At 38.0% G+C, this 21,271-nt stretch overlaps 1 protein-coding gene across 1 annotated transcript; it reads left to right on the top strand.

The window, feature by feature from the left end:
* The first annotated feature begins 4,099 nt into the window (after window positions 1-4,099).
* LOC137992624 (uncharacterized) lies at window positions 4,100-20,927 on the top strand. Its single transcript, XM_068838061.1, has 7 exons — window positions 4,100-4,308; window positions 8,770-8,920; window positions 9,444-9,634; window positions 12,901-12,980; window positions 16,584-16,782; window positions 17,773-17,993; window positions 18,970-20,927. The coding sequence occupies exons 1-7, from the start codon at window positions 4,235-4,237 to the stop codon at window positions 19,425-19,427; spliced, it is 1,374 nt and encodes a 457-aa protein (XP_068694162.1). The 5' UTR covers window positions 4,100-4,234; the 3' UTR covers window positions 19,428-20,927.
* The last annotated feature ends 344 nt before the right edge of the window (window positions 20,928-21,271 follow it).

Here is a 21,271-nt window from a genome sequence, read left to right as displayed (position 1 = left end):
TTTATTCAAGAGTGTGTTTTGTTATCTTTAAACTGAATTTATTACCAAAGCTCAAAAAAACTAAAAGACCTCAAATTGGGACAGGACATTACAAAATAATTAGACGAGTGAACGTGTGAGCCAAACGGCCTCTGCTGGCATCTGGGTGACCCCTCAAATGATCTTAATGACCCTCCCCCCCCCAAAAGTGGAACATTCCCCACTAATGTTTTGAGGGAGACAAGTACACGAGTATTCTCCAAGAAAGGAAAAGTTCTCCACCATGCGACGGGTTCCAAAGAGAAAGGCTTTCGCAAAAAAAAGGGTGTTTTTAACAGAGATGAATCAAAAGGGAAAGAAAAGGTTTCCAGGAAAGGAACTAAATCCAAAAAGCGATTCACCACTGTAACAACGTACACATGGGTCTACGAATGGTAAATTCTAATCACAATGCATACAAAATCTTTATGAGGTCGTGTTATTTCTCGGCAAAGTAAAGATTCCCTATTATAAGTCCCCTAGATAAAATTAAATTCATCTATAAAGTTAAAAGTACATAAATTTTTATATTAAACAATTAAATTATTGATAACTAACAGTGTTGTGCAATCTAGCTAAAATAAGAAATGTTTTGGGAAAAATTTTCCCCTGATTAGTTTAAGGAGGCACGAAAACGAGGCTTTTGGGTCAAAACGAGAACTTTTTACCCAAGGACTGTGTGATTTCGTCAGCACCAAGAACACGGATACCGGCCACTTCCAATTTAGGGACTGTGCAATAATTACCTGGACTGGGGGGCTGGGAAATAAGTGAATATTACCCAAAACAAAGTCATACCCCCCCCCCCCCTCTCATTAAGCAAAAACTAATTTCAACCCCCTCCCCCCCTCGCATAATAATATTATTAAGGCTAACCCCCTTGTCCCTTGAAAAAGGTCTCCTCCCATTGATTCCCTCATACCTAGTTTACTCGTTGGATTTCTTCCGCCGCCGGTACCGTGAAACATCACTTCAAATGACTCTCATTTGAAGAGTCCTTGTGTCGTCTTTGCATGAATTGGGAGATTCCTCATTCTTATGCTAAATTATGATGCCATGTTTGATAACGTTGGCATCTTCCTTTTTCATTGAATAACATTATAGTGCTACTTTTGCAACTTTTAAAAAAACTTTCCTGTTTTATTAAATCCTAGTATAACTTTTTAAGGATTAAACCACTGCAAGAACCGTGTACGATCAAAACTTGCTCTACGTTGGATCAAAATAGATCGTGACCACACCATAAAAAAACTTTAAAATAGAAAATATCCTGCAAAGGTTGGTCAAGACAACGTGAACATAGGCGTTGTCTATGTCTCAACAACGCCTATGTTCACGTTGTCTTGACCAACCTTTGCAGGATATTTTCTAAATCCTAGTGCAAATAAAGTATCACTGCTTTAACATATATAAAAGAGGCATTCCTTTCCCACTGCATGACAGATAGGAAAGCAACAGTTCATAGATCAGAACACCTTAGAGTTGATAAATTTATCAGTTTTATTCCAATGTCAGTATTTATATTTGAACTCTAATAACTCCTCCACTACTTTTCCAGTATGCAAAAAGGAATGAAAAAGTAATGCCCCCCGATGTATTAAATGTTACAGCCACCCCCCCCCCCCCCCTCGCTGCAGTAAGCATGTGTTCCCTAGCCATTGTTCAGTGAAAGACTTAAGGTGTCACTGTGCTATGTGTGTTAAAAATGAATGCGAAGAGACATTTGCTCGTCGAACAGCGAAGCATTCCTTTACGATAACAATCAAATACGAATTGACCTCTTTTAGCTTGCACGTTTTCCCATTGCAGACCACGTGATGTTCTCGAGGGAATTCTCCATAAGCACGTGCATAAGACGACATTTGAAAGAAACTGTTCTCTAGAGTAACATCAAGTGGTCTGAAGTGGGAAAAACAAAACGTGAAAGCTGAAGAGGTCAGTTTACAATGAGTTTATTCTTTCCTAGCAAAATGGTTATCCTCTGGTACTTTCATAGGCCTTTAACATCCTCGTAAAAAGTTCAAAGGAGGCGAAAACACCGGTTGGTGATTATTTTCACCTGTCCCTTTTGCATCTATAAAATGCAACAATATACAGCATGTTTCATGATCCGTTCCAGATTTCATGGTGTAGATTGAGATTTCCATTGAAAAAGTCACTTCAAAGAACCATCAATGCAACCTTTTTGTAGGGCTCTTGACTAAAAAGCTTCCTTAGCAACCATTGTCTTTCTGTAGTTAAGTGTCACCCCCTTAATGTTCCTTTGCCAATCTCGACCCCAGAGCTCTTCTCTTGACTGAGGGAGAGAAGAGCCCTGGGGAACCCTGAAACAAAGTGTGCTCTCGTTGGTTTTTCGTGAAGAACAACCAAAAGCGTCTCTAATTGGTGCATTCATGTTAGCAAGAGGAGTGAACAGGCGCCGTAAGGTTCAAATAGGCAATTTTTGTTGGATGATTCACCCTTCAGGGTGAACTATTTACACAGTGAGGTAGAGTGGCCAATCAAAACAGATGCCGTAATTGAAAATCTTAACATATATGAGATGCAAAAACAAACTTGTGAACGCGTGAACCTGAAATATAGCAAAAAATAATGCTGACAAACACAAAAGCGAAGGAAATGGATCATAAATATCATAGTTTTGACTATCTCAAGAGCGACATATTGTTGAAAAATCCAAAATTATCTTTCTAAGACGTAATGAGTAATGAACAATCTTCGCACTGGTGAGTCGTACTAATAAAATGTCGTACTAATAACCAGGAACCAGTTATCATTAAAGCTAGTATCTGCCGATGTTCACATACAAGAGGGGGGTATAGGTTATTTTCGTGAGCCGTGATCGGACCCTTTTATTTCTCGTGAAACGTTAATTTCGTTTTTCTTGCATCGTGAATCGTGATTTTATTCATTAATGTGAAGCGTGATTGAAGAGTTTTTTTGTTTTGTGAAATGTGAATTTGCTTCTTTTGTCCCTGAAAAAGAATTATCTATAAGCATAAAAATGAAGAGCTATCAACTCCATTTCCGGACATAGCTGGTGGCCGCCGTACTGAATCCTTATCAACCCTGACTTCCTGTCAAAGGTCAAAGAACCTGGGGATGAACCTTCCCCCAGGTCTCCCCTGTTTTCCACAGTGCCCAGGGTCTTGTGGGAACAGTTTCAATATGGCGGAGGTTTCGGAAGTCTTCGAAGTCACATGTCCAGTGCCCATCCGAGAACACGATGGGGACGTATCTTAAAAAAGGTCCTTAGGGCTGTTTTGTGGCCATAAGAGGTAAGTCCAAGGCCTCAGTTATTAAACTGTTCTCACCTCCTCGAAATAGCCAAATCATTTTGTCCGTTACTCTTGAAAATGCGGCTTTTTAGCACGTGAAACGCGAGCAGCCCGATTTAGTTTATGTGAAACGTGATCTTTACCCCACCCCCCCCCCCCCCCCACCCCCATACCCCCATCATGTAACACAAGGATAGAATCGAAGATTCACGGAAAACGGAATTTGAAATGCGGTCAGTGTAAAACGCAGACTGCAGACCGGGGGGAAAATGCAGACTGAGGTTATAATTTAACTGTTGGAAAAGTCCAAACTCATTAGACCTAAGGTTAGCATTTCTAAGGGGTTTGGGCTTTTTCAACAGTTACGTTATAACCTCAGTCTACATTTTACCCTTGGTCTGCAGTCTGCGTTTTGCACTGACCGATTTGAAATGTTATGCAGTTGAAGGTAAAGTGGGTATTTGTAGACTTTCTGCTTCGATGTATTGCGCAAATAAACAAGTATCTGTCCTTCTCTTTAATGGTTAATGTTCCTTGGCAGTCTTCTCGCCGTTCAAAGAGTTTGCGTCCACATTTCATCGTTATTTATCGAGAGTTTCAATAGACGAAGCGAAATAAATATGACAGACCGAGTGACCCACACTACAGTATTTTATCGTTTCTCCTTCCCTCATCATCACCATTTCTTTTTTGTTTGAAATAGTTTCTTGTTACACAGAGTTTCAGAGAGCCTTAGGTTGATCCGAGGCTCTGGTGACGAGAATGGTTGTTTGCATGAAAATATGCAAATGTCATCGCTCACGAAATGCGCGAGACTCGCGCGCGTCTCGTCGTGTTTCTTATTAGAATGCAAACGAGATTTCAAGTAGTGGAGACGCCAGAAGCAGGCAGTGTCGTTTGCTTAGTGTTATTTGGAGCTTTTTGGGTCGCTGAAAAGCATGAGAGTGATTTTTCTTTGTAAAGGAACTAGGGGTGATGTTGCCCCGATTTTGGCGATTGCTCTTGGCTTCAAGTAAGTTATTGAAGTGGGTCAGTTTGCGAGATAATTTATGTTAAATGTTATCGCCACACGTACAGACGCAGCTGATCATGAAGATCTTGTCGTTTCTGTTTTTTGTTTCCTCAAAGTGTCGGGATCAAATCGAGAATTCGAGAAGTTATTTCTTTATTTAAAAGATCAGAAGTTCTGGAAAACATTGTTTAGCGTACATTTTGATTAAAAGATTGCTGTTTAATATTGATTGTTCGCAAGAAAAACAGTGTAAAACGATAAGCTTTGAGTTTACTGTGCTGGCGGTGCGTGCAATCAGTCCATAAAGGATTGCTTTCTTTCGCGTTGACAGTAATTGTCAACAAAAGTTGAAAAGAGGTCATTCAAAGCTCTTATTACTGTAGTTTTGACCCCATTCCCGCTGAGAGAAATGTTTTCATGTAAACAAACAAAATATTTTAATAGTGCGAAGTTTCAAGTCCACGTCACTTCCACTTTTACACCAGCATGGATTTAAAAATGTGTGAGTATCACTTGCTCAATCAGGTTCATTTATAGAGCACTAAAGATTGCAATGACCTGTTTTTTAAATTTCATCTTAATAGTAATTACTATCCCAGCTATTATGAGGGTTCCTTATAAAATGTTTACGCATGAGGATGAGGCTCTGTCCCTCGACCATCCCCGTTTCTGTCCTGTGGAGTGGAGACAGATGCATGATCTTCAAATCTGGGGGACGTGTGGACCTTGAGAATTAATTACCTACATGTGAGAAAGTTATGTCTTTCTGGGGGTTTTTCCTCTGTACCTGGTCAGCGGTCAACTTAAAAAAAAAAACAGCTGACCTAAAGCCCTGGCGAAACAAGAGTGAGAGTTGATGAGAGCTTATACTCTTGACAGTTTCGAGAGTTGACCAAACAAGAGTGAGAGTTGACGACAGTTTGTCGAGTTTCTCACGCAAAACAAAAGAAAAACTCTAGGGAAACCATTTCTGACGTAAATATGGTGACTAGCCAGACCACGAAAATGAAGTTTGTGCGCAAATAAGCTTCTGCGTGTATATTTCTAATGCGTTATGTTTTTTGGCAGTCACTTCCCTATTGTGGTAGCCTTTGGAGGAAACATCCCCAAGACAAGGTCTTGCCTCAGAATGTCTTTGCCTTAGTGCAAAGATTTCCTTGTGACTCCACTTTTCTAAAAAAGGCTTGGCAGTGTCGACCTTGGTCCCCGAATCAGACAAAAATTTTTTTCCCTTTTTATCTGAGCCAGCTGGGAAAAAATAGTAACTGCTGACCGCAAAACTCTCGCTCAAACTCTCATGCGCGGCCAAGCGAGACAAAATGTTCAAATTCAATGAGAGCTCTAGAGAGTGGATGAGACTAGCCGAGAGTGGATGAGAGTTCTTGGCCAAACTAGAGCAAGAGTTTCAGCTCTCATTAACTCTTGGTCTCGTTTAGCCAGGGTTTAAATGAGCTCTAAACTTGAGCCCGCGATATGATCAAGTGATACTGGTCACACTTGCATACATGGAGGAGTGTACAGTTGTAAAGTGACCAAAACCAAATTTTCTCGTACAGATGGATTACCATATTTTTGGTGCGCGGAGCTCTGCTAAAAACCAGGGAGTCAGTTAGTAGACGGCAATTTAAACCTAGTGTTGCTCTAATATGCACATTTGTATCCTTGCCTGCCTTTAGTTGATTGTATGAAGAGGCAGTATTGCAGACAGATCCACTCTTTATAAAAGAACTGTTAAGTTACACCAGAAACCCGTAAGGGTTCAAACGTATAACGCGCGTTCACAGCTTCCGAATATTTCTGTGCTAAGTTCCATATTTGGGAACCCCTCGCTCCAGTTAATTTCACACGAGAACATTGGTAGTATTGCGTCACGGTGTTCTTGCAAACTGATTGGGTGAATGTTTCTCTCTTGTTGTTCCAAAATGGTATTTAGCAAATTGAATATTCAGAAGCTTGTTTCCCAGCACGTAAGGGGCTGTTACACGTTTCAACCCTTATGGGTTTCTGGTTACACTCTACAATGTTTCATGTAATATATCAAAAACGAGTGAAACTATTTCATGAGAAACTGATAAAAGGCCAAGTGCTTTTATTGTTTCAAGGTGTTTGTCACCTCTGATGGAAAACGAAGCAGGAGTTTTTTATGTAGCTTCTAAATTGTTTACACAGAGTTAGTAATGAGAGGGTATTGTTTCAGGTCCCTAATTTCCCACTAGATTTTGTGATTACTATAATTAAAATAATGCAAAATTTGTTGTTGTTTGTTGTAAGTCATGTGGGAGTGAAGATGGCTGAGTCTTTTGCTGTGAATACCATAAACCATTTAATCATTTTCCAGAAACTTAACCTGCGAGCAGGCATACCGTTTTTAGACAGGCGCGAAAAGGTACGCCTGATTTCAATTTCTTAGCGAGTCGTCTGCCGCCCACCAGTCAAGAGTGATGTTTTCTTGTGTCATGCTATAAATGTGAGCACTCCAGCTGGAATGTCTGGGAAGTCAGACTTTATCTATACAATCAAAGCTTAGTAACATATTTCTGCAAATCCTGCTTGACAGTTTGTGCTGTTTCTCTGTTCAAATCATCCAGGCACAAAGAATTTCAAGACAAAATCACAGAAAAGCCTGAATCCCTCACGTTATCAGGTGCAATCAAACTTTATGTAAACTCAAATTTTAAGATGCCAATAAAAGATGCTAATATCTCTGAGGAAAATGGACTTTGAGAAATTCTAGTTTTCCAGCAGCAGCTACTCAACTATCATTTTGATAAAAAGTATATCACTAAACCATTGTTCAGAGCTTTTCTCTGTCAAGCTTGGCTGATTTCCCAATTGTGGCAGCACTTAGTTCTATTCTGCTCTCTTTGGATTCTCGACTTGTTGCTTCTGAGTGTATTCCAAAGGACTTACCACAAGTACAAACGATTGCCAAATCCCGTAGGAAGTACAACTATAATGTCTTGTAGACAAACCATTCTTTGGATGCATTCTCTCTGCTCTTCCTTTAAAGATTTTTGAAAAAAAAAATTAAGTTAAAGCAACAGTTGCAGCTGTAAACAGAGCCTAAACATCATTCCTGTTCAAATCCTTCTCGGCGTTTCTGTAACCAATCGGAGCAATCCTCCAATAAACAATTGGTTGGGTTTTCACGAGGACATCATGAAACTCACCAATATCCTTCAAAAGAATCTTTTTCCAGTCCATCTAGTTGAAAATGAATTATTAATTGTTACCTTACATTTACCTTTCAAGATTGTGATCCCCAGCTCCCTCTCTGACACTACTCATACCTTTTACTTTAAATTACCTTACATTGGTCCTTTTTCTATAATCTCACGCAAAAAAGCTGCGCCAATTCGTTAAATGATATTGTAACAGCATATTTGGTATTAAGTTAGTTTTTTCATCCTTTAAAATCAGTAAGATGTTTGGTGTAAAAGATCCTGTCCCTTGTGGGCTCTGTGCGGGTGTGGTATACAAGTTTTCGTGTGCGGACGGTATTGCCTGCTATGTCGGCAAAATCACCCGGCATTTTTCTACGGGCGTACTTGATCACAGGTTCAGTGATAGGGTCTCTCACATTTTTAAACATGCGACTTACAAAATTCTCAGCAATGCTGCACCTCACTCTCTAATGATTGTTTCAGTATCCTAGATCACCACCTTCCAGCTTAAGATAAAAAAAGCTATTCATATTCAAGTCCTTTTGTCCTTATAGTTTATTAGCATTTAATTTGCACACACTACATGTAGGTACTCAACTATGTACTTTGTAATTCAAACTGAAGATGACAGAAGATTTCTTAAAATAATTATTGTAACATGTCTGGTACTACATGTATCCAGACCTTTTGCCAATATGAGCCATGTCCTTTGCTTTTGTGTTAACTTTGTAAGCATTATCATTTGTGATAATTCAGGTTCACATGTTGGAAAGTTTGTTTTGCATCTCAGTGTTTAGATTTTCAATTACAAACTCTTTTTTGATTGGCTACTCAACCTCATTGTGTAAGTAGTTCACCCTCGTAAATAAGTAGTGTTTTGTTTCCAGACTGAGCAGCTCCAGGGATGATGAGAAATATGCCACATTCGAGCATGATCCAGTAACCTGTTTTTTCCATTGTAGCAGTTACGAGGACTGCCTGCTAGATTCCTAGGCTTTTTTTTTTTTTTTTGTCCACTTGTTATTTTCGGCATAACTCCAACCTGGGAAAATACACTTTTAGCACCCTCAATACAACCCAACTCAGTGCCCTCTGTTTTTGTGTAACATGTACCACAGGCAACCCACTTAACGCTCACGGATCATCTGGTTCAAATTATGTCATGTCACTTTACATGTAGAAAACACTTATTCCTTCTACAAAATTAATGTTTGCTTTTACTGCTCTTGGGGGCATCAATGGTTTCTAACACACTGGGATTTGATGTGTGATAAAAATGTATTTATTTTTTTTCTAGACATGCAAACTCCAGTGATTCCTGCACACTGGCTACCCATTCTTGCCATAGGCTCAAATTTGATGACATTCTTAAAAAGCACAACATTGACTTTGCAGCAGTGGATGAACTTGGAACAGATACTGAACCCCGTAACATTGAAAAATTGGAGGTGTGACAGCTTTTTACTTCTCTTATTCCTAATAACAATAATATTATGATAACTTTATTTATTAGTGTCAGTGGACTTAGTACAAGAACGCTAATGGAGGACGCCAATGAACTTAACTAAACTCAAATCAATTAATCAAATGTTGCTTTTTGTGGAGAGTGGAAAACTGGAGTACCCGCAGAAAAATCTCTTGGAGCAGCTGAGAACCAACAAACTCAACCCACATATGGCTCTGATTCTGGGAATTGAACCCGGGCCACATTGGTGGCCACTGCGCCCTCCCTGTTCCCCTACTCATATTTACAATTATTAATTTATTATGAGAACAATCAAATTGGGTGTTGACATTTTCAATTTTGCAGTTCTGAAAAGAGATGATTTTAGTCCGTAATTTGCCCTCTTTGCTCAAAGCAAGGTGTGATCTTTGGCTAATAAGTGCCCAGCTCATAAAGAAATACCCATAAATCAGGATTAAGCACGAATGAACTCAACTAAGTTGTTTTATTGATTTCTTATTGATTAGCTTCAAGTGTGTGGTGGAAGAGGTTTTTCCAAGGGCCAGCAGCAGGAAAGAATAATGGAGATGCATGGTAGTTTGAGAGCTTGCAGAGGAGCTGATGCAATTGTTTTCAATTTGTTTGCTTGTGAAGGATGGTTCATTGCAAAGTACTTTGATGTACCATGCGTTGCTGCATCTCCATTTGCTGTTACAAGGTGAAAATAATGATACTCATGATTGTGCAATCGGTCTCAGTTGTTACATTTGCGGCTACCGCAGTAAACTATTGTATATTACAATAATTGCAATTTCAGAAACCACCTTTAATCAACCCACCAATCAGATTTGATCTTATTACCAAACATTTAAGTTGCTTTGTAAAAAAATTGTCTGTTAGAACACACTAAGCCTTAAAAGGAATTCAAAGAAAAGGAACAGTTATCATTGTCACCCCTTTAATATTAAAGTTTAATGCTTATTTAGTATAATTATAGTATGTGTGCAGAGATTGGCTATTAAAATTAGCAGGCCATATTCTACAGTACAGTCTGCTAACTTGGGAATTTCGATAAAACATTCTCTAGCAAGTTTTTCATGTCTTTTTTGTTGCATAAAGATATAAAAGTGTTTGAATCTTGCAAGCAACTATGTTAAAAAGCCAGGAAGTTTTATCATTAATAATTTTTTCATATCCCAGGTATTTTTATGGCGGTTGAACCTTCCACATGACTTTCACTAGTTTCCTTTCCTGCGCAGCTTATTACCACAGAGATACATGTATGATAAATATCGTTCTATTCTCATTTTCTTGGTCCTTACTGTAAATTACGGCCCCTTGTTTTTCCCCGTATATTTATAAATGGCCTTCGCACTTGGGCGGTACATACATACATATACATACATAAAAATTATACTATTTGTTAAGGCAGGTCAGTTTGCGGCAACCTGAAGGCTGGTGTGGACCTGCCAACAACTTAATTGAAATCTATATTTACAAAACCTTAAAAATGAAAATAATAAATTAAAACTTCTAAAATTTAAAAACTAAAAATATAAAAAATCTGATTGTTTTGATGTTATCAGACAGACCTCTTTTTCGAATTGAATTTGGTCCAGTATCTTTGAGGCCTGTCTAAGTTTTTGTTTAAAAAGTTGATAGGAGGAAGCGTCCTTGATGGCTTCAGGAATTAAATACCAAACAATGGGCCCTCTATACCTTACACTATTTCAGCCAATGTTGCTATTGTACCGTTCATGCGAGAAGTAATTAATACGCCTTAAATTATAATTTAAGTATTAGTGTTGCATGTTTCGAATAGGGCTGTGATTTGATCAGGTAAACTATTATGATAGACCTGGTACATTATAGAAGCGAGCCTACGCTTGTAAATATAGACTAGTGGTTTCCATTTTACAAGTTCAAGAACGTCAGTGTCAGGAGTTTCGGTAGGGAGTTTGTGGATTAGTTTGGCTGCTTTCAGGTGCAAATGTTCCAAAGTATAGAATGCAGATGGTGAGAAAGATCCCCAAATAGTGATGAATTAAGTGATGCTTGGTACAATCCCTTTGAAATATATTTCTTCCAAGACACTTGAGGGAAGGACTTTAAACTTTTTCAGAAATTTTAGCTTTCCTCCTAATAAATCTAAGGGGAAAAACATGGGCTGTAATAATTTTAAGTACCGCCCTTGAACTGTTAAGAACTAGCAAGAGGTAATTTAGCCGAAGACAAATCTTGTCTTCTTCAAATTGGGGACATTACAAATCAATTACACAGATCAGATAAATAAAATCAAAAGTTACCAGTAGGTTTCAGGGGAAGGAGAGAGTGGAATACAACCATGGTGAAAAACATCCCAGCTGAGCTGAGTGGAGAACCAACAAATCTATTTTATAGTAACCTACATGTAACTTAATTATCCTCACTCTACAATTGATTATTCTGGTTGTGAAGGGAATTCTCTCAAGACTGGTTGAAAGAATTAGTTCAGTTCATTAAAATAAATTAATAAGTGGTTCAAATCTTACCATCCACTGTTGCAAAGTAACTACTGTGTAGCCTATCATCTTTCTTGTGGACACATGATACCAACATTGACAAATTATAGTTGCATTATCACATTGAATAAAATGACATTGTCAAGCCTGCATACCAGCAGGACACCTTGTCTAAGAACCTGGATAAAGTGCCTACTAGCTCACTGTAAGTTCTTGTAACTCAATGGGCAGAGCATCCAGTAGTGTTAACTGTAACAGTAGTTTAACCTAAGTTTAAACTACAACATGCACAAGATGAAAAATCAAGTCGAAATCAAAGATCAAAGTGAGGAAAGACAAGCTTCCCCCTCCCCCATTGAAAATCAGCATTGTGTGGTGACCTGAGTGTGTGATGCTGAGGTTGTGTAGGTTATGCGTCAAACAAACACCTAAACCAACGGATTGAAGAACACAAAGGATCGCCAGTCAGAAACCATCTCAGAGAGCAGCATGATAAGGAGGCGAATGACATTGAAAAAAGTTTTTCAAATTTTAAGAAAGTGTCAGAACAAAGTTAATTTGATTGTCTTACCAGTATATTCAAAATGTTATTTATTGATCCATTGACACCTCAAACACCCTAGGATGTCCCCAGTTGACGTCAGTAAGTCTGGCATCAGACACTGAATAAGAGTCTCTGTGGACGGCCGTAGCCGCCACAGTTAAATATAAAAAGACTAGTTGCCACAGCTTGAATTCGTTGTTACCAGATCATATACGATTCAACTGAAAGGATAAATTAAATTTACAAACAATTTAAGGTACAAATGAAGTTTACATGAATTGTGAGGCTGGAAATATACAAACGAATGAGACGAATGCTTACAAAACTGTGGTAAAAAGTTCTAAATTTCATCGAGTCCAATGTTATCCTGTTCGCAAAAACGACACGTCAACTGCTTCTGGCAAGACTAACAATTACACATGGACTGGAACTTATACTATTTTTATGAATAAATTTGCAAGTAACAACTTACAATTAACACGTTAAGACAATAGATTTTACATCCATTCATACGGTGCTACAGTCTCATTCCCAGGGGTCAATGTGTTTAAGAACTGAAACCAACTCGAAACATTAAACAGTGTGATACGATCGTCGCAAAAGGATTTGTTTGGATCAAAAAAGCTTATTGTTGTTTATTGTTTCATTGTTTTCTGTTCCCTTTCAGTTTGTTAACTTCACAAGTATTTACCACTTATGTTACATATTGTATTGCATTTTAGCGTTTGTGACATTTTTAACTATTAATATTTTTAAACTATTTTGAACAGTTAGAAAGATATTTACATGTATGCTTACAATGTATGTTTTATACTTGTATGTTTTTACTCGCACTTTAAAATGACCTCAGTGAGGTCAAAACGTCTTGACTTCTTATCGTAATAAAAATGATTGTTATTGATTATTTGTACCTAATCTGGTTTTCATTGATTTTGTTAGAACACCCCCTGTGACATTTGAGAGCAAATTTGTCGATGCTTATCCTGATTTGTATGAGAGACTACGCGAGTCACCCCGAGGTATTTATTTTGAAATGTCTTTTTTCTTCTATCAGAAAACTAACAAGAAAGTCTATTATACATTTTGTCAAATGTTATGTAAGATTATTTCATTGTTTGAAGTGATCAAATACAGTCATGTACATGTCCATTCAGGCATAAAATCACTGACAAACTGTGAAAAGCATGAAAACTAAAGGGCTCTGTCAGATTTTGGGCTGTTTCAATATTATTGTGCGCAAAATCGGCTAAAATTTTGCATGCGGCCTAGAATTAACCTTAAAAAGTTTGCCTTGGACTTTTCCCCACTGGTTTAAATAATTAACCCATTGACTCCAAGACCACCCCACATTGACGCATAAAATCGTTTGGTGTTTGAAAGAGTAAAATCTACTAAGTCTTTTTTTAGGAGTCAATGGGTTAAGCTTCATTTTTGAAAACATTGCCAAAATCAAATGAGAAACAAAACATAGACCTTTTTCCTCAGACTTCAGAACGAATAGGCCAGTGGCTGAGAGTCAACAAAGTGCAAAATGTTTTTGGAGAAAATTCCATGGGTTTAAATCACTAATGCTCAAAATGTTTTGAGTGTATGGGCGCTCTTTTTTCCTGTGTGCCTTACAAACTAACCCTTGCACATGTACAGTATATATAATGGCCCCTTTTGTGCTTAACCTAGCAGAAACAAACTGGTCTATATTTTTTAATAAAACCCACCATACTTATTTTTTTACTATGTGTAACTCCGGACGAGTTCACTTGTCAATGGGGCACCCCCAGGAGTCAATGGGTTAAGTAGCTGGTAGTAAGAAAAGCCCAAACTACACACAAGGCACTTACAAGGATGTGTAGCAAGGTTCTCAACTTGTATTCATTTGAGAAAGGTGTTCCATGGCTTTTATGAAATTACTATCTTAACCCATTGACTCCTGGGGGTTCCCCATTGATGAGTAAAATCGTCTGGTGTTAGACAAAGTATAATACTAATTATGGCCGGTTTAGGCTGGTCAAGGGGTGAAAGGGTTAATCCCTGAGCAATAGAGCGGTTTTCAAATGAGTGCCGTAAAACCAAAACCAAAGTAATTGCTTTGGCCAATCAAAAAGGACGAAGACAATCCAGTAAACCATTTAAAACTCAAAGTAATTACACGAAGCCGACACAAAGCGCGGGAAAATGTGCACGCACAAGCCACGATTGGTTTTGTTTTCACTTCTGATTGGGTGAAAAACTGGCGCAAGAACTTTGAACCAATCACTGAATGAAGTAATGCAAAACCACAGTAATTCGCTAATTACTTTCGACACTTAATTGAAAACCGCTCTATATAATAATTATTATAACATAACAGTTTTGCAGTGAATAATTAAGGGCCATGCCACCTAAGAAGAGGAAATTTTTCCCTGGGGTATGACAATGCAGAAAAGTAGATCTTAGTTATTGGAATGTGAAATGAAAATAGGGGGTAACCATCCATTTTTCGTACATATTTTTCATACTTTCTAGGAAAGTAAATTTTTGACTTTGCAGAAACAAAACAAAAAAAAAACTAACAAAAACAAAAACCCAGTGTCTTGGCATCATTTTGACACAGAAGTATCCCTTGTTTCGCGAGTAAACATGCCAGGTAACTTGATCACGGCGCCCGCTGAATTCGATGTCACTTTCGATTTTGCGACTAACTCGTGCAGCCAAAACTACAATAGAAAAATTGAATATAGCAAAAATCTCCCAAAATATTTTTCGCTGATGGTAACCTTTTATGTTTCTCTGTTCAAAATTTAAGTTGTTTTCATGTCGTACATTGTACATTTTGTTTCTGATGGCAAGATATTTTTTCTCAACCAATATTTCCTGAAAACTTCCTTCTGCTCTTCCTAAAACCTGTGTATCAATATTTATTTATTTTTGCACCAATATTATTTTGTTTTTTGAGGTGTGAACGGGTTAAACTCAGTCATTAACCTATCGACCCCTGACCCCTGATCATGAGAGTGACACTAATTAATAGATTTTACTCTGTCTAATGCCAAACAATTAAAATCTTCAATGGGGGCGTCCTAGGGCGTTTGAGGTGTGAATGGGTTAAGCAGAAGATAGAAGAAAGCAGGACAGTGGTATCACAAATTTGCATCCTATAGATGCATGACGAAGATGCACTGTAAGAGACATGGTGCCTTAGGCACATGCGAATGATTGCTGTTATGGCATACAGAAATCTGTAATAATTAATTTTGTGCAATAAAAAAGCCTCTAATGCTGGGCTTCTGATAGGATGCGGAAAAAAATTAAAGATTATGCGGAAATTTTTGGCCTTATTATGCGTAAACATGACATTGTGTTGATTATGCGGAAATTTAAACATTTTTAAGAAGTAATAATTAGGCCTGTTTAATGTATTTACGTGCTTATGGTTCAGGACTTGAAATTGCGACCAATACAGTCGCATTTACGACTGAATTTGTTCCCTTTGTGATTCAGATATCTGGACGAGTCGCCATTTTGCGACCAGCTTTCACCATTAAAATAAAAGGGTTAATGATCGGCATTTTGCCGAACTTTTTCTAAAATAAATAAAGCAATAAAAAAATATATTTTGTTTCTCGTCATGATCAATTTCGTTTCAATTTGGAGATATGGAGCAAAATTGTGATGTGGTTGAACCTCGATCCATTCCCTTGATTATTCACCATTTTCAGTGGTTTTACACATACATAATTATTGCGGGCTCTTTGTTTTGTACAACTTCGCGATGATTGTCCCTATACTTACAAATGATGCAATTTAATTTGCTACTATAACTTGCGGCTACTATAACTTGCGGCTTGCGGTACGTTATGAAAACGGTTTAACTAGAGTCCTGAGCTCATTCCCGAAAAATGTGTGGAATTCATCTTGCGAACAAAATGGCGTGTTTTGTTCAATGTTCAGGAAAATAAGCGTTTCAAAGTAGTCAATCTCTTTGGCTTTTGTGTTTACAGTGAGGATGGTAAGCAGCTGCTTTATCACTAATATCAGGCATTTCTTCAGTTTTATGCGGAAAATATCATAATTATGCGTAGGATGGGGATTTTAGGGAATTATGCGGATCCGCATCGACGCATCCTGTCAGATGCCATGCTGAGTAATGGCAATGTGGTCAGTAACGTGTTATAACATGTGATACTGTATCTGTTGTTGTGTTAATAACCATCGCTTTTTGTTCAACAGGAAATATCTTTTAAGGTTCCATCTCTTTGTTGCTGTTTGTTGATCGCCATCTTGGATAATCAGCTGTGCTTGAATGAATTCGAACAAAAGCAGAACGTGAAATGACCCCTTTCATGATAGTTCCTCCATGTTTAAAACTGAAAACAGTGTGGAATATCATTTTATTATGGCCCCAAACACGCAGTTTTGTAACTGAGGTTTTCAAATTTTGCCAGCATTCATGGGGCTCTGCCAGGGTAAATTCCAACAAGCGACATGGCCTAAAAAGTAGCACCAGCATGTTATTAGTGAAACTGCAGTAAACGACATCCCTTCTTTAAATTTCCTTTAATTTCTGACAGCAAACATTGACAAAGCACCAACACAAGACCTATTAAAATTCAGACAAGCGACATCCATGATTATCTTTTGTGTAGGTCGTGTGAGTTATGGCGACATTGACCATTGGATGTGGAGACTTTTCTTGGATGATTTTGGTGAGTTTTGTGACAGTATTGGTCTTCCAGTGTGTCCTTATGCTGAGTTGAGACCTGATGATCCTCTTCCTCCATCCACCACTTTGCTGTATGGGATCAGTCCTAAAGTGATTGAAAAACCACAGTACTGGCCAAGCAGGTTAGTAAAAGACATGCCAGCTCACAGTAATAAAGACATAAGATCTAACAGGCCTGACAATATCACCAAAGATCAAGAGGGAAAACTTGTATGTTGATTGATATACCGTAGTTGCATGTATCCCTACTGAAAGAAACACTCTAGCTCTGTCAAAATGATGGGGTCCTCAAAACCAAAACTGTGCCCATATGTATATTTTTATATCATCAGAGCTCTGCAGGTATCATAATGATTAAGAAGGGCTTTGAAAATTATTTCCAAAGAAATCCAAATATCAACATCGAGGAGCTACAGAAGTTTGGTGTATATGAAAATGCATGGCTGTTGATCTGCTCGCCACTGACAAATCACAATATTTTGCTGAAACTCATCCAATAATTGTTAATTATTATTATTATTATTATTATTATTATTGTTATTATTATTATTATTATTATTATTATTATATTGTACTTCAATTTGTGTACATTTTGCCTTCTGGGGCCAGAACCAAACCATGGTTAAAAGGCACTAGAGCAGTGTTTGTTTGAAATGGAAAATACTTCAAAGTCTTACCCACAATTTTAGGACTTGAACATAATGAACATAGTTTCTACCAACTTTGACATATGATTGATCTTTTTCTGCTATTTCACCAACACAGTTTTTCCATGATTGTTGCAAATCGGATGTCAAAATACACGTACGATTCGTGCTCCGATAATGTTGGGCCGACAAATTGTTTTCTGTAAACTGACCTTTAGGGTTGTTGACCTTTTGGCTGCTTAAATTAATGGATGATCAATCAATGTTTGGGTTTTCATGTGCTTCTTTATTTACCTGCCAGAGGACAGAGGGAATGACTTGTGATTAAGCTGGTGTACTTTTAACACTTTTCATGGGATCATTCATTGAATGAACAGTCTTATGTGCAGATCACCAAGTTATTGCCTTGAACAAAGTAACAGTGTATGTATCAATCTAATGCTGTTGACCATTATTTCTCAACAGTGTTATTCTGTGCAGTTATTGGTTTCTGGATGAATCATCAGAGATAATTGATGACATCAGTGTGTATCATCCCTCGTCGGGGTCCAGCGCTTTAGTAGACTTCCTGTCAGGGGTTGAAAAATATGATGACCGTCCAGTTTACATTGGCTTTGGTTCGATGGAAGAGCTGGGATTCTTTTCCAGCATTGACTGTGTTGAACTGCTTTGTATTCTAAATGAAGGTATGGTCATTGTTTTGTGCAAAAAATTAATTTTCCAAAAACAATGTTGTCTCTACCCATTTTTTTGAGAGCTGTTAATATTGTTTTTTATAAAGTTTTGACTCCTAGTACTATGTTTAGTGCTTATAAGTGTAGGCATCTTGTGGCTCTTATTAAACCAAAGAATAGGATAGCTAAAACCATTAATTTTTGGGACCCTATTAAAAATATTAAAGAGGTGTTGGGCTGGTAACCAGAGTCCTCTGTCTATACATTTAAATACTAAATTTGCCACAGTGACTGTTTTTTAATCAGTTTTGTGTGCCCAAGGGGAGTTTCATAGTCACTGTGACACCATTTGACCAACAGTTCAAGTCTTTTACATGTACCTTCAAACTGGCACTGTCTATTGAGATATGTTAAATGCATTTTTAGTGCAAGACAGTTTCATATACTGTATACGTTTGTAAAATAATAAGTCTAAACAAAATAAACATACATTTCAATGGAACCGTCTAAAAACCCATGCAGTGTTTTTTATCCTGTCTCTCTCTACTGCAGCCCTCCTCCTTGAGTGTGAAAGCTATTGATTACGTTGATTAGACAAGAATTAGCATTGGAGGGGGAAGTGAGAAAAGGGTGTGTTTACTGTGACAAGTTTGTTTCTAAGATTTTTAGTTGATGCAACTGCTTTGGTATACCAGTAATTGATGAAAGGGCTTCATTTTACAATGTAGACGCGGGTTAATGAGTGCATTACATGGCCTCAGAAATGTGTGCATTATATGGACTCAAAATGGAAAAGCAGTAGTTTGCATGCACTCAGTTTACAGTGTAATGATTATTGGAAGAACAAAGGTTTTGTCAGATGAGCGAGCGATCAAACCCCAAGGGTATTGGGGCAAAACCGCCAGCTGCACAGGCCAGTAGAAAGAAAACATGAAGAACACATGAACCATACCTTCCTGCCAGTATTTGTCGTTATTTTTCCTTGCAGGTCTTGTTCAGTGTGGAAAGAAGGCACTTCTACAGCTCAACCCAAAGTCTAACATTCTTAAGTCGTGGGAAATGTTATGCAAAAATTTCCAAAACTGCAACATCCATTGCATCATGCAGTATGTGCCACATTCCCAGCTCTTTCCTCTGTGTCAAACTGTGGTCCATCATGGTGGTAGTGGAACTGTTGGCATGGCATTGAAGTGTGGCATTCCACAGGTTGTTTGTCCATTTATGTTTGATCAATCCTACTGGGGAGATAAAGTTTCTTGGATGGGTGTGGGTGAATCTGTTGGACACCCAAGGTCACTCAAACCAGAGTCATTTGCTTCGGCACTTGTCAATGTAGCACGTGATGACATTCGTACTATGGCTGCCTCGTATGGGAAAATGTTACGGAAAGAAAAAGGTGTGGAGTATGCAGTGCAGCAACTTGTTACAGAGTTTAGCACACTATGACAGGTTTTGGTGAAGTTCACGGTTACTGGTACTTTTCCAAGTAAAGAAATGACATTTGATGTAATGTATCGTACAGTAATACAGTAATACCCATAAATTATTTGATTCAAATATACATGTAGTATGTCATCTAACAATTTTAGTGGAATTTTTCCACTTAATGCACATGTCGACGGAAACTCACTGTGTTGAGCATCCCCAGTGGTTACTTAGCAACCGAATCCTCTTTTGATACTTCTTGTTGTGTGGGCTAACAACAGCAGAATTACTGTAAAGGAATGCACGGGGCACAGCGAACATATCATGGGACATGCGGTTTGAAGTTGTGGACGGCGGTTGAAACAAAGAGAGGTCTCTTTTCCTGTACAACACAAACGGAAAAGAGACCTTTGCTAGCAGGGAAGCTCTGGGAGCCATTTGCAATGTAAACTTACCATTAATGGGGACAGATTTTGAGTGGACTTGCATTTTGTTAACCCATTCGTCCCTGAAGCGGCCACCATTGATAAATAAAATCATCTGGCATTAGATAGAGTAAAAACATCTCACTCTCTGAGGACTGAAAGGGTTAACGAAACTGCAAGCTCATTGTGCAACTAATATTATAAACAAAACGGAATCAAGTTCATTTTTGTCTAGAAATTTAGAGTGCACTCAAGTAGATTTGGTTGGATGATTTTTGTTGTGTCCAGTATGTTGAGGTGATGTTTAAACTTCAGTAGCATGATTAGATAAGAAATACACAATTCATTTCTTGAAAAGAAATTTTCAAATCCCATTTTATAACATTATCTTAATCTATTAGATTTAAGTTATTATGTAAGTGTCATCAAAGACTATGTCTTTGTTTCTTGTCTACCAATACAAGCATAGCTCTGTTAAGTTATTGAAATTATTGTGATTTTAATTTATTCAGTGTACACATTTACGATGAGATCAATATTTATTCTATCAGATTATTGTTTTAGGACTTTTTTAAATGCTTTAAAAAATGGCATTCAGCAAATCAGGGAGCTCATTGTAGCCCTTTTTATCTAAAAATAAATCAGTCATTCTTCTGTGCATGATGTCCATAGATGCTGGTCTGTAATTTTAGGGCCTGGTCTCGGGGTTTGTGCTTTGAAAAACGCATGTCCACTCTGCCGTCACACGAGTCACGCATGCGACTCTCTCACTAATTGAACTCTGAAGACACTGATGTTAGGAGCTGGTAATTCGTAGTTTTAAATGTTCCAGTGATGAATGATCAACGAACGATATGATTTTTCAAATCACTCATATCCCGGGGGGGGTACTTTAGGAATTTCTGGGTGGGGATGTGCCGCTGGGACCCTGGAACCCTTAGCCTATACCAGAGCTAGTTCAGCTGAATTTTGCTACCCTATACTAGAGTAAACTCCCACCGATTTCCGTCTAAATACCGATACTTGAGAGTTAATAATATCCAGAAGTTTCTCATGATAGCCATTTATTGACACTGTTGAGGCTGAGTTGCGCAAATTTAAACTTTGCCGACTCGACTTTTTAATATTTTTGAGCGGGAATTTCTGGTTTCCTTAGTCTTGATAAAATCTTCAAGCGACTGGTCAGTTTCGTGAAAAATGATACCCTATTCTAGACCCAAACGCTCTGATTTATATACCCTATGCTAGAGTAAACTGCTTGAAAACCATACCCTTCACAGCGGCACATACCTATATAGCCCATATATGGCAGTACCCCCCCCCCGGGACTCATATATTAAACTGCGGATATCATGAAATCAAGTGAGCTATGATCCTTGCTATTATCGAATTATGGACACAAACCTAGTACAGTTTGCTCCACGAGTAGAACAGCCGCGT

Source organism: Montipora foliosa, chromosome 2 (assembly GCF_036669935.1).
Source record: "Montipora foliosa isolate CH-2021 chromosome 2, ASM3666993v2, whole genome shotgun sequence".
Taxonomy (NCBI): domain Eukaryota; kingdom Metazoa; phylum Cnidaria; class Anthozoa; order Scleractinia; family Acroporidae; genus Montipora; species Montipora foliosa.
The sequence above is the reverse complement of the archived record's forward strand: the minus strand, read 5'-3'. Positions and strand labels throughout refer to the sequence as shown.

Bases quoted from the DNA above. Each gene is read 5' to 3' on its own strand.
- LOC137992624 (XM_068838061.1), top strand. From the start codon at position 4,235: ATGAGAGTGATTTTTCTTTGTAAAGGAACTAGGGGTGATGTTGCCCCG. The intron at 4,309-8,769 runs GTAAGTTATTGA...TTTTTTTTCTAG, and splicing joins GCGATTGCTCTTGGCTTCAA to ACATGCAAACTCCAGTGATT. The intron at 17,994-18,969 runs GTATGGTCATTG...TTTTCCTTGCAG, and splicing joins GCTTTGTATTCTAAATGAAG to GTCTTGTTCAGTGTGGAAAG.